A 14,758-nucleotide genomic window follows, 5' to 3' on the forward strand; every position below is an offset into this window, starting at 1 on the left:
AAATTAATGTGAAATACTTTATAGGCAGTATGTAGTCAGTCTTCAAAACATCCCTAACATCCAGACACGAATTGATGGTACCTTTACATGAGAGAATACCAAATATTTTCTTTTAAAAAATGTTTTATTGTATTTTTGTTTATTTTGTTAAACATTTCTTATTTTTTACTGGGGTATGGATTTTTTTGAACTTTTTAAATTTTCATTTTCAGTTCTTACTTCTCTTTCACTCCCTTCTCACCTCTTCTACTTATTGAGAAGGCAAGAAATGATATCCATTATACATATTAAGTCATGCAAAATATATTTCCATTTTAGACATGTCATGAAAAATAAAAAAAAAAAACAAGTGAAAAACAATATGCTTCCATCTACAGAGTTTATCAGGTCCCTCTCTGGAGGTGGATATAATGTCCAGGCTAGCTCTCTGGAGGGCCTCAGGATCAGTCAGAGTCAGGATCAATCAAAGTCCTTGGCCTTTAGGGGGAGAAGTGAAGGAGACAGGCAAGTTACCATGCGGACTTGCCAAAGATAAATCCTGGACTCTGGAGTCCAGAATCTGAAGTCTCCTCTTCCACCTGCGGCAAAGCAACTCTGACCTCTCTCCCTACTACAATCCTTGCCTACAATTACCTCACCACTACATATTCAGCAAGCACCAATGGTGAGGAGAGCCATCACATCACCATTTCATTTAAATATATGGATATAGAACCATTATCTCACATTAAATAGGTAATTAGCCTTAAGTGCTCTGCTGTCTCAGATTCAAGTACACCTTTTCAGAGTTTCAGTCTTCTACAGGTGTATAACATTTTTCATTGCAAGTCCTTTGGAATTGTCATAGATCATTGTATTGATCAGAGTAATTAAGTTTTTCACAGTTGATCATCATTACAATATTGATGTTACTATTTAACCTATATCAGATTGCTTGCTGTTTGAGGGAAGGGGAAAGGAAAGGAAAGGAGGGAGAAAAAATTGAAACATAAAATCTTATAGAAATGAATGTAGAAAACTATATTTACATTTATTTGGAAAAAGAAAATGTTTTTTTTGGGGGAAACCCTAAACTGATGTTATGTTCATTATTCTCCTGGTTCTTCTTAATTCATTTGCATCAGCTCATACAAGATTTCCTAGGATTCTTTGACATTATTCCCCTTATCATTTCTTACAATACATTTTATTTAATCACATTGACATACCACAATTTGCCTCCCCCCTCCCCATTCTAGCCAAATACTTTCTCATCAATATAGAGTGTAGAAAATTCTGAATTTAATTTCTGAATTTTAGGCTTTATTTGCCACTTAGCCAGAGGGCACAATAACACCATTTGTTTTAAGGCTTTGTCCAGGCTTTGTCTGATTTGTTTTTAAATGTTACTTTCTCATCATTTTCTGCTCAAGGTCTTGGAACTCCAGAAGAAATTAGAAGTTGCAAATGAATCCTGTACAGAAGCTTGTATTTTAGATAAAAAGCAACTTGAAGAAGCGATAAAAGAAGCAAGAAAAAATGAGACCAAACTAAAAATGCAGTATCAGGAAGAACAACAGAAAAGGTAATGGAACACAATTGTCATTTTCTGCAGGGAGGAGAAATTGAATTCTCGAAAGTCGCAACCTAGCATTGTTAATATAACATTAGAAACATTTAGGGACCATCCCCAACTTTCTAACTGGGCTAATTGACACTGAAAGTTGGAATACTTTTTTTTTTTTTTTTACAATATCGTAAAATAATTTGCTTCTTAAATGCCCCCCTAGAGAATGACTTACCCCAAATGTAACTGAACCACAACAATAAAAACTATGATTTCATGTAATTTTATGGGTTAAATGGGTTTGGATATTAGGAATACCTCTATATGCCAGCCTCAGTCACAGTCTCCAGAAGAGAATCTCTCTTCCCTCAGCCTCAGCCTCTTCTACTGTCAGAAGTCATTGGGAATTAGTTACCCTAACTCATGTCCTAGGAGCAGGTAAGTATTCTGCTGGAAACTCCCAAAGGTTGTGGATGGGGATGGAAGTGGTTAGGAATGATGACATCAAGGCAAGACCATGATGGGTAGTGCAGAGAAGCAGAGAAAATCACAAAAGAGTCTATGAGAGGGAATTGTTAATGAAAGTGTATGGGAGGTTAAGTGCTGTGGTAGGAAGTCAGTGGTATGAAGAATAGAAATATAGATTATCTCTGGCAGACACGCATATGGGAAGAATTACAGATTGTAGGATGGCATTATTTATTAAGAAATTAGAAAATTTTTTATAGCTAAGATATCTGGGATGGCTTTTATGAGTCATGTTAGAAAATTTGGAATTGTTTGTAAGTAAGTAGTCCCATTAAGCTTAGATCTATAACTTATAAAATGTGATAGTACATGAAATAGTGACCAACTAAGTGGTGTAGTACTTTGCACATTGGGCCTTGAGTCAGGAAGACCTGAATCTAATCTGATCTCAGTCACTTACTAACTAGGTGACCCTGTACATGTCACTTATCCCTATTTGCCTCAGTTTTCTCATATATAAAATGAGCTATAGAAGAAAAGAGCAAATCACTCTAATATCTTTGCCAAGAAATATCCCCTAAAGGGTCACAATCAGACATGACTGAAAAAACTGAACAATAAATGAGATCGTAATCTCCCAAACATGTATAAAACAAAATTCATATTATTCATGATATTTTGAACTTATCTAGTATTTTCCTTTAAAAGGGTTCATTGTACTCTGGACCCTCTCAATCACTCTACAAATGTTATTTTAATAAGATGTATTAATGGCTATTGTTGCAATGTTGAGCTGGAGTGAAAGAATGATAATGATAGTGGCCTTGCTGCTTTCTAAATGTTCTAAAATGTTGGTTCAGTAGAATAGATCCTTAGTCCAGAGGACTGGTAAATGTTTAATATTTGGCTGACTGAAAAAAACAATGTACACATAACACACTTCTAAGTTTAATCCTTATTATTAACATTTTCTCCTTCACTTTTTTTTAGCTGCATAAAATCAAAGAAACTAAATCAATCCCTGATTTGTAGCTTTGCCAGTTCCAAGATATAAATGTTCCCCCTGAAAGTTCACCAATCAGCACTTATTCTAGCATATCTCTGCTTTGGTCATACAGAATATTCAACTCCAGACCAGTTGCCATTATGATCACTAGCTTCTTGCATTTTCAATAATTGTTATACTTTATTAAATCCCTCTGACAAAGATAAACTTACTTTTGTGCGGGTTTTTATATTTCAACCAAATGGAACAAATCATGCCAGGAAATTTCACTGGTCTATTATTTTTATAAAATAATATAACTTCTGCCTTATGGACCAGATTTTGGTCATTGATTATTATGGACTATTTTAACAAATTATTTATCAGTTATTTTCTGAAGTGTTCTTTGGTTTTAACTCAAAATGTTTGAGTTCTTGCTGAGTGTTGTCCTTGACATAATTAGCATATAGGTCACCAATGTACAATTTGATACAGACCAAAGTCTAAGACTTGCTCCCTTTATTAGAAAATGAGAATAGAATCCCATGGATGAAGCCAGTGGTAGCAGAGAATTGTTCAGATTTGGGCAGTTAGGTAGCATAATAGAGAGAGTGTTGTAGCAAAAGTTAGGAAAACTCATTTTTATGAGGTCACATATGGCTTTAGACATTTACTAGCTAGTGTGACCTGGACGATCACTTCATTCTGTTTGCCTCAATGAACTGGACAAGGAAATAGCAAAAACCCCAAAAAGAGTCAGGAAGAATTAGACAAGGACTGAAAATGACTCACAGTAATAAAGCACAGAAGTAGGAGGAATAGATATGGAAGGGGACCAAAGCAGTACGTTGTATTGATAAGCCTGCCACTTGTAAATAGAAGCAGACATTGGAGAAGTAGAGGAAAATAAGCAGACTCACTACTCAGATACAAAGAATGCTCAGAGATTATTGTTTCGGGGGAAATGGAAAATCTATTCACTCTAGATATCTATGCCCCACGTATGTGAATAAGTTCTAGGGTCAGAGGTACTTTATCATCATCTTAGTGCTTTAACCTGCCCACAGGAAACTGCTAGATCAAAGTATAGACGAACTACAACAACACATACAATATTTACATGCTAAAGAGGCTCTTATGGAACAGTCTAATTCTAAGCAACAATTTAAGATTCAACAACAAGAGGTCCAACTTCAAATATTAGAAGATGAAAAAAAACTATCTGATGAGGTAAGTGCAAAAAGAGAATGCTTCTCCTTGCTTTTGCATTTCTTAAAGACCTAAACTATTCAATGAAAGTTAGAAAGCAATAGAAAATTAATAGCATTGTCCATTAGATCGTATCTAACATCTATATTTTGAAGTAATAAAGTACTGTTACATATACAAATGGTATCACAAGCTCCTTGGCAATGGCGCATTCTCCCTGAATTATTTTTCTTATAGAGTGAATGAGTCCATTAAAGTCGATCTCCACAGAAGGCTCATTATAATGTGAAGGTAACTCTGGGCTCTCAAATGCCAATGGAATACAAGCTCTGGCAGGTTCTACCATATTGGAAGGATTTCCCAGCAATGTTTCTTACCTAACAATTGGCCTAGCTAACTTCAGAGAGACTCATTACCAGAAGGCTGGTAATGAATTTTAGAGTCACAGGAACTTGCAAAGACCATGTACAAAGATGTAGAGGGGTTGTAATCTGTGCTGATTGAGGAAGTACTTACACAGATGAAACTGTGGTTTCCTGAGGAAGGTCATAGTTTGCAGGAGTCATTCACATGATTTCACTTGATTCCCTCTTTGTGTCTAATGGTCCCAGAATTCAAGGTCCTTTATCCTCTATCCTCTCCCAGCGTAGCCTCCCTTATCTTTTATTTTTTAAACTCCTCTACCATATATGTAATACACATATATTCTCAACAGATAGAGTCCTCTCTATCTACTATATCACATTAATTTCTTCTATCTGTGGCTACAGAACTCACTTTGAATGAGTCCTGTTGGCCACTGATTGATATTGTTCTCCTCTTCCTTTTGCTTCCTCTCTATAATTTAGTTTATCATTTAAATATCTTAATAACTTGTGTAGGTGACCATTAGGATTAATTTTTACCAAACAATTTTTTGAAGTTATGTGTACAAAATTCTTCTGTTTTCCAGCAAGTTAAAAACAATCAGGAACTGACGGAGAAGATATCTGTGTTACAACAAGAGAAGGATTCTTTAAGAGAAGAATATAGACAATTTTTGAATCAGCTTGATGTCCATATGAGGTAAATAAGAAGCAGCAAGATGCAATGTAGAAATGATCCATTAAACTACAAATTAGAAGATCTGAGTTCATGTCCAAGTTATCCACTAATTATTTACAAGTCATTTTGCTTCTGTTATCTTTTATCTATAAAATGTGAATAATAATACAATATTTCATAAAGTTATTTTAAAGATCCAATCAAAAGAGATTTTTAAAGCTGTAAAGTACTATGTAAATGTACGATATTATTATAAGTTCATAGAACTAAGAATTGAAATTTTAGAGAATGCCTCATTAGATCCCATTATTTTACAGATAAGAAAATTGATTAATAGTAGTAGCCTTAATAAGAATGCCAATAATAAATCCAGAATAACAATTCATCCAGAAAGCAGATAAATTTTAAATCCAGTTCACACAATAATTGCTTTGAGTTGAGCAAGAAGGGAGGGGTCCCAACTTCCAATTTAGAACTTAAAGCTGTTACTGGCATTCAAAGTGTCAGAACTAAGAACTGGTGCTTCCCTGAGTCACCTCTATCTGAACCCACCCACATTTATGTATTTGTCCCTTGATAACTTCCCCTCATTACTGGTTATTTTTTCTCTAGGGCAAGAACTCTTCCTTACTCTATTTAGCCTCTATAAGTAATTATTTCAAAGACTAACTAGTCTCTTCTTGTCTCCTCAGCTAGAAATATGATCTCCTTTTCTTCCTCCCCAGCCCCTTCCAGGGCTTTGAGTTTTTAGTCCTTTTTAGTCCTTTCTGGGTTAGAAGAATCCTCTCTCTGCTTTTTGGCCATCTTAACCTACTGTAATCCTTTACTCCAGGGAATCTGATTTCATCCTAGTGTGTATTCCTACCAAAAATTGAGATCATACCTAATCCATGATTGTCCTTAACTCTTTATAGTCCTCCCCTAAGTTTGCCACAGAGAGTCTACCTTACCTGATAGGGCCTTCCTCAGCTTCTCTTAGCTTCACATAAACATCAGTGAAGAAAGGCAGCTATCTAAGTGGTCTCTCATTCTTATTACATGACCAGTATTTTTTTCAATGCTTCATTCTGCTTCTATATAATTCCTCTTTTAAATATGTTGCATACATGTAGTTCACACCTTTTCTGTACTTCTTCATTTCACTTTATTATTTATTTTATTTTTGTATTATTTAAAACCTGACATCTTTAGAAGTACTTGACAGTTTCCCAAAGGCAATTCAACCCTCTTTTCTCCTCCTCTTTCAATTTTTGGCCCAAATCATTGTTTATTTGCAGTGTTTGTCTAAGTATAAATATAGAGTTATAAATATATAAATATGTGTACATGTGGATAAATAGCTAGAGAGATAGATATGCTCTCTAGGTTGTCTATCCAGCTGTACAATTGTCTGGATAATACGCTTTCTTCTTTTTATGCATTTTTATTTCTTTCCTTCCTTAATTAAGCCAAACTATGATATGTAAGATCTCATTAGGATTATCTGCAATTATCCAGGATCTGATGCACCAAGTCTAATGTCATCCACAAAGAGGATAAATTAAACTCACCATCTCCAGGAGAAGGTTCTCTCTTCGACTCTGACTCTGCATTGACTCTTCTCCATGTTAGTAGTAAACACCTTCAGCAGGCATATGTTTTATGCCTCATGTGATAGTAATAATCAGAAAGTTGGCATATAGTTGTTTCTGAATCTGATCATGTGAGATAATGTGTGTATGTAATATTCATTACAAGCCATAAAGTATTATCCAAATGTCAGCTATTAATATTATCCCATTACTGTTATTAATTATATTTTTCCGGTAATTTTATCTAATTTTGACATGTATAGGAGATACCTTACTGGAGAGGAGTCTTTAAAATGTCATTTTACCCCTTCTAAATATCTTTTTTAAAAGTCTACATACAATAAGCACAGTGGGATCTTGTATTTTCCATATTTTTTAGTTCGTTTTCAGATGGTAAAAATGTCATCTACTGTAGAATATCATTTGCACCAGATATGCTTTTCTTTTCTAGTATACTAATAAAGGATGCCTTTGATGTGTATATAAGTCATTTTCACAAAATTTTATGCAATAAGGTTTTGTTGTATCAGTAGACTCCCATCTCTTGCTAATACACATCTCCTCTTCCCAGAGGATAATTTGATACTAGGTAGTTGCTTTCAAGAAAATATTGATGTTATGCAAGGGAAATGCTGTAAAGATAATTAGTGCAAGCGTGGACAGTGTCTGGGAAAGGAAGAAACCAAGCATCTATTAAGCACTTATTATGTGTCAGACACTATGCAAGACCTTTTAGAAATATTATCCCATTTGATTCTCACAACAACCCTGGGAGATATGTAATATTATTATCCCCATTTTACAGTTGAAGAAACTAAGACAGAGGTTGCCTAATTACTACACATTACATTTATATGCCATAGTTTTTTTAGCCATTTCTGAATTGACAAACACAAAGGTATTACAGCTCTTTGCCACCACAAATTGCTGCCATGAATACTTGGGTACATTTGGACTTCTGTTTCCTATTTCACTTCTTTGAGGCAAAGAGTCTAGGCCATTTAATCACTTTTCTTATATAATTTCAAACTGAAATCCAGAACAATTAGTCTAATTCACAGCTCTGCCAAGAATGTTTCTGTCTTCCCCTTGTTGAATTTTTTTTTTTTTTTGGTAATAATAAGGTACAAGATTTTTTTCTCACACCACAGATAGTTTAGTTTGAGAATTGAGCCCTCAATGCTCTCAACATTATATCATTTCCAACATGGACCTCCTCTACAGAATTAGTCTCACATCTAGTTGCTCTTCTGTTTTTCATATTCTTTCTTCAAGAAGCACATTTGTAATTGTGAGGTTCAATAGGGTACAAATGTAATCATCATACTGTTCTTGATGATGAAAAGACTTTGTTATTTAAAAAAAACTTTATTTTTTCCATTTTTATTTGGTGTCCTACATTTGATTTCATCTTTAAGTGCTTTCAGAGTTACTTTTCTAAATTGTAAGTATCACACTTCCTTTAAACTGTTTTATCTTTTCAATTTTCCCTTTGTTTTATGAAACAGTTTACTTATAATCTTTCACCATCCTTCTCTACAAAAATTTAACCAATGAATCAATTCTAAGCTGACATTGGCTTGGCTACTAAGTCTATTTAGCATGGAGATTAAATATTTCTTGACTTAGGCGGTTTTTAGGCTTTTTTTTTACACCCTCATTATAGTATTCATTTACATTGATTAAACTTATATAAGAAATTGTTATGATCAGTATTTATATTTTTCATTCATTTCCCACTTTCTAGCATCCATTATTTATTTAAATAGGTCATACAGGAAATGCTTTAATGCATGTCATACATTTATCTCATTTTTATTCTTTATTCTAGTTTTGTATTTATTTTGAGTTTTTGCTCTCATATATAAAGAGGCTGTCAGAGCTCTGTGAATGATCCAGAATTATTTCCTGTCTTTTAAATTGTAATCAGAGGAGTGAAGCATAAAGAGGGCATTCTATCCTTCAAGGTATTCAGTAGTTTTGAAGGAGACAAAAGTCACTAAGAAAAAGCCAGAAAATCTAAGAATTATAATCATGGCAGTCACCCAGTCATGATAGACAGTTTCCTTGGAATACATACATTCCTTGGAATCATCTAGACATCAAGTTAGAGCCCATCAGTGTCCAAAACATTGATGTCATATGTGCAGTAGGTCCAGCATTCCCTTCCATGGAAATGTTAAAAGGTATGATTAAAGCTGGAATGAATGTAGCTTATCTAACCATTTCCCATACAAACCATGAGGGCCAAGTGAGATCAATACAAATGTACCAAAAGCCACGGAGTACTTAATTTCTGACGTGACTCTTTGCTAGCTTATAGCTATAGCACTGAGAGCCAAAGGATCAGATCAGGGACAATGGCACAACTGAAGTCGTGCTGAAGATGGCAAAATTCTGAAGAACATCATTGATGATGACTACATGGAGACATGTGATAATAGTACTCCCTGGATAGGCTATGAAAACATTTACAAAGTGGTCAAAGTTTGTAGCAAAATCTTTGTGAATAATGGGTTCATTTCTCTAAAGTGAAAAATAAGTGATTTCCTTATGACTTAGGTAGAGAATGTTAGTATTTTGGGCAGCAAGAAGGATGTGAGCTCTTCTAGGGCAAGTACAGACTTTCCTACAAGTTTCTGAGAAATATATAGAAGATCTATATTGTGAAACAGAACAAATGTGGACATGCTATTTATATCTTTCATGGATAAGTCAGCTGTTATTTATATATTTATATGTTTTATATATATATATATACATATATATATGTATATATATATTTATATAGTCATAAAGGCCCTTGAAGAATGAATAAAGAATATCAATATCATCAGCAAGATTGAAAGCCATGAAGGAAGTTCAAAAATGTGATAAGATATTAGAAACCAGTGATGGTATCATAGTGACTCAGGAGACCCGAATATTGTGATCCCCACAGCAAATGTCTTTCTTGCTCATACTATAGACATTAAAAGGTGTCATCAGGTTGGGAAATCTGTTATTAGGACCACTCAACTACTAGAGAGCACAAGTAAGAAGCCACAGTCCCCAGAGGCTTAAGAGCAGTGATTTGTCCTGGTTGGTACTGATCGCATTATTCTGTCTTGGGAGACTACCCAATGGAGGCTATGTGAACGCAACACTTTATTACTTGGGAGGCAGACTTCCATCTTTTACTCCAAACTATTTGTGAAGCTTCACCACCAGGGTATCTGAATGCTTTCATCTTCCTGACCAAATCACCTACCCTTTCTCCACTGCCATCATGTAAATGAAAATGTACTGGTCTCATATATTAGAGTTGAAACCAAATAGAAACTGCATTTATCTCCTTAAAGCTAATACATCTTGGTGAATAATGAGAGATTTAACAATAATGTCCTACCTTTTCGAGAGAAGAAGAGTGACTTCCAAGTGTAAGCCTCTTTTTTCCCATTGTGGAGCCTGGGATATAGAGAGAAATCTGTCTTGACTAGTCCCTACTGTCCCAGGCTACAGGCCTTACTACACTTTTTATTACAACCATTCACACTCTCATGTTGTGAATATCCATGTTTCTCTAAAACTTCTTCTTTATAATCAGTTTGGGAAAAAAAACTTACATTTTCATTGTGATGGATATCTATAGAGGACATAATTTACCAATAAACAGAAGCTGAAACACCAAAGTAATTCAATACAATAGAAATCTTTTTGTAGTGTTACTTGATATTTACCACAACCAATAATTTGTTTATTTGAAATATATGTGAGGCTACTGTGTAATCAGTAAGACTTTGATCTTTCTCTCTAATATTTTCCAGCATATTTTTTACTTTATTCACCTGTTGTCCACCTGTGCACAAAATAATCAGTTATCATAGTAGATACGGTTTTAATCTAGTGGATCTTAATGATGTTTTCCAGGTGGTACAGTGAATAACATGTTGGGCCTGAAGGGAAGACTCATCCTCTTGAATTCAAATCTGCCTAAGACACTTAACTAGCTATGTAACCCCTCACAAGTCACTTAACCCTATTAGTTTCAGTCTCCTATAAAATGGGCATGATAATATCTGACAGCTATTGTGAGGTTCAAATGAGATAACCTTTGTAGTGTTTTACAAACTTGAAAATACCATATAAATCCTAGTTAACTACCAAAAATGGAAGAAATCAGGGTTCATTTCCCCATGTTAGAGCTCTACTACAGTATATTATTATTATTATTATTATTTTGTCAATAGTTCTATTCCCTGTCTGTACCATAATATTTATTTGTTGAAAAGTTGTCTACTTCTTCGTCTTCCTACTGAATTACATTTGTTTTGCTTTATTTTGTTTTGTTTTGTTTTGCTCGTCTCTGCTGTAGTTACTACTCCCCAGAAATAGATGTGAGTTACTTCTAAGGTCTAGGTATTATACAACAGTATATTGATTATTCTGGACTCTCACCTACTAGGTTGTCAGCAAATATCTGCCTCTCTAACTGGAATCAGTCCACTTCTGTTGCTGAACATCTGAGTCCCAATCATAATGCCACCCTACATATAAAGTGTTTTCTCCAGTTCCTGTAGGAATGATTCTTTTCTTGGATTACCACATATCTTCCACTCTGGCTCACAGTGAATCTGTCCACTTTATTTCTTCCCACCTAAGCAGTAACAGTGTGCCCAACACCTGGTTAGTAGATCCCACTCAGTCTTTTTGATAGTTTAGATCGGCATTCCTACTCTTTCCATTTGTTTTTCCTCAGATATAAACCTAACTTATTTTGATAAAATAATCTAATAAAGTGAAAAAAAGTGATATACTGGATAAGAAAATGATGCCCTGTTACAATCTGTTGCTTTCCAAAAACACATTTAAAAAACAGGGACATAAAATAAAACTTAGGGGATGAGAAAAATTTACTATTCACTAAATGAATCCAAAAACCAAGAGTGACAGTCATGCTGACAAAGCATAAGTAAACATTCAAAAAATACAAAGAAGAAAATAAAGAAACTATATAATGCTTATAGGAACCATAGACAAATCAGTATCAGTATTAAATTTATATGCTCCAAATTCCTTAGCATCCAAATTTGCAAAGGAAACATCATCTGAACTTCAAGAAGATATAGATAATAAAACAATAGTGACAGGAGACTTCAAGATTTCATTTGTTTTAATTCTTCCTTTATTCTTCTTTATTCTTTATTTAATATTTCCTTTATTCTTCCTGGATAGTTGGTCCAGGTTATGCGAGTTACCCTGAACTACTTCTCATAGCTCTCCAGAAGAGAGGAAATTGGGGCAGAACTGGTGGCTACTTGCAGAGAATATGTCTGACTCAGAGAGGAGAGAAAGAAACCCAATAGGAAGACAATGAATGTGTGCTTTTGTTGATGGATGAGTGCAAACTCACAATTCATTCTCAATCAATATACCCACCAGAGAAATTTCCCTTTGTGTAGAAGCATGTCCAACCCAAAGTTGAGTTACAGTTTTGAGTGAGTGCTGACCTACAGACTCCTACAATTTGGTGTAGATTTTTCTGGGGACTTATGGGAAGGGGGTACTCCATGGCCTGTATATGCAAGCGAGATCAAATTCGATGACTCAAAGACAGTTTTGAAGGGCAAGAGGAATCATAGAATTGGCAGTTCTCTGTGTAGAAGCAAGCAAGATCAGCCAAGTTCATTTTTAAAAATAAAATGATTTTTATTTTTCAAAATATATGTAAAGATAATTTTCAAAATTCACCCCTGAAAAACCTTGTTTTCTCTCTCCCTCCCTATGCCCTTCCACCGCTAGAGAGCAGGCAATCCAATATAGGTTAAATATATGTAATTCTTCTAAGCATATTTTCACATTTACCATGCTGCACAAGAAAAATCAGATCAAAAAAAGAAAAAAAGAAAAAGAAAAAAGCAAACAATAAAAAAGATGAAAATATTATTTTGTGGTCCACATTCAGTCCCCATAATCCTCTTTCTGTTTGTGGATAGCTCTCTCTATCACAACTCTATTGGAATTGGCTTGAATTACCTCATAGTTGAAAAGCACCAAATCCTTCACAGTTGGTCATCAATCTTGTTGCTGCGTACAGTGTTTTCCTGATTCTAGCCACTTCACTCAGCATCAATTCATATAAATCTTTCCAAACCTTTCTGAAATCAGCCTGCTGAACGTTTCTTATGGAACAGTAATATCCCATACTATTCACATACCACAACTTATTCAGTCATTCCCCAACTGATGGTGTCCACTCAGTTTGCAGTTCCTTGTCACTATGAAAAGGGCTGCCACAAACATTTTTGCACAGGCGGGCCCTTTTTCCTTTTTTATGTTCTCTTTGGGACACAGGCCCAATAGAAACACTGCTGGGTCAAAGAGTATGCACGATTTGATAACCCTTTGGCCATGATTCCAAATTACTCTCCAGAATGATTGAATCAGCTCACAACTCCACCAATAATGTATTAGTGTCCCAGTTTTCCCACATCCCCTCCAACATTTATCATTATCCTGTTAGCCAGCCTGAGAGTTGTGAACTGGTGTCTCAGAGTTGTCTTAATTTGCATTTCTCTAATCAGTAGTGATTTAGAGCATTTTTTTCATATGATTAGAAATCAATCAAATTCATAAAACAGCAAATATAAGGCAAATATCACCACTATGCAAATCTAGTCAGGGCTAGAACAAGCACAAATAACCATGACATACAATAAGATGTGATGAGGGAAGTGGAGAGGTCTACATGTTGATTGTTCATTCATATCAGTCATATCTAATTCTTCATGACCTCTCTCCAGGGGGGTTCCTTGGCAAAGATACTGGAATGTTTGGCCATTTCCTTCTCTGGTGGTAAACAGAGGTTAGGGGACTTGCCAAAGTCACAGCTGAGACTGTATTTGTCGGTATTTCTGACTCCAAGCCCAGCACCCTGTGCCCTGCATCACTTAGCTTAATATGAGTGATGTATGGGAAGGTGATTAATGATTGATGGACAGAAAAGGTGTTTGAGATGGGCTTTAGTGAGATGGTCTGAGTTTACCAGCTAGGGAGTTTGGAAAGGGAGGGGTACTGAGGAGTAGAAGCTAGCATAACACAGATATAGGTTTAGGAAAATGTTGTGTGTGTTTGATGGACAAGCAGAGCACCTTTTGGCTGGATTGTGGAGCTTGTAGGATGGCCCTCTGAGATAGGCTGGTTTTAGAGGTAAGGTAGCACCATATTGTGGAGTATCTTAATGCCAGGCAATGACATTTCTTCTAAAAGCAATATGGAGTCACTGAAAACTTTGGACAGATGAGTATGATGACCATTTTTTTGCTTTATGTATAAAAACCTCAGTTATTTTTAAAAATCACCTGAGGTTGCCACATAACTCTTCCCTTAGCAGCTACTTGGAGATTTTTATTAAGTATTTCTGTTCAAATCGATGGGACTAGATGCTCTCTGGAGTCAGGAGGGTCAGGGGTTGAAAGATTATATTTTCATAAGTCACTGTTCAGGTGAAATAAAGTTAGACCTGATTGTTGAGGTGCCCTAGTAGCAATGGCTTAACCCCTCCAGTCCCTGGGGTCAAAACATCTCTATGATCATATTGCCCACCACAAATCACTGGCCTCTCTGATCTTTTTTTTTTTTTTTAATAATTCTGAAGGGGCAGCTAGCTGATGCAGTGGATAGAGCACCAGCCCTGAAGTCAAGAAGACCTGAGTTCAAATCTGGCTTCAGACACTTAACACTTCTAGCAGTGTGACCCCTGGGCAAGTCATTTAACCCTAGTTGCCTCACCAAAAAAAATAATAATAATTCTGAATACATGAAGGTTAATGAGCACTAAAATCTTTTAGTTCTTATAATTTGGGCCTTGGTAACTTTCATGGAACTATAATTTCATTTGGTGAGGCTCCTTCTCTGACTGATATAGATGAAAACTAATCCAAACCTTCTGTGTGA

The 14,758-nt window shown here is 35.3% G+C and overlaps 1 protein-coding gene across 5 annotated transcripts in view; it reads left to right on the forward strand.

Annotated features, from left to right (window-relative positions):
• Positions 1-14,758, forward strand: part of CCDC30 (coiled-coil domain containing 30) — a 145,749-nt gene that overhangs the window by 92,796 nt on the left and 38,195 nt on the right. For all 5 annotated transcript variants that reach the window (XM_051987909.1, XM_051987910.1, XM_051987911.1 and 2 more), the window contains 3 exons: positions 1,413-1,564; positions 4,067-4,229; positions 5,161-5,273. In XM_051987909.1, coding sequence (XP_051843869.1) covers positions 1,413-1,564; positions 4,067-4,229; positions 5,161-5,273 — 428 coding nt within the window. The remainder of the gene's footprint in view (positions 1-1,412; positions 1,565-4,066; positions 4,230-5,160; positions 5,274-14,758) is intronic.

This window comes from Antechinus flavipes, chromosome 3 (genome assembly GCF_016432865.1).
Source record: "Antechinus flavipes isolate AdamAnt ecotype Samford, QLD, Australia chromosome 3, AdamAnt_v2, whole genome shotgun sequence".
NCBI classification, from domain to species: domain Eukaryota; kingdom Metazoa; phylum Chordata; class Mammalia; order Dasyuromorphia; family Dasyuridae; genus Antechinus; species Antechinus flavipes.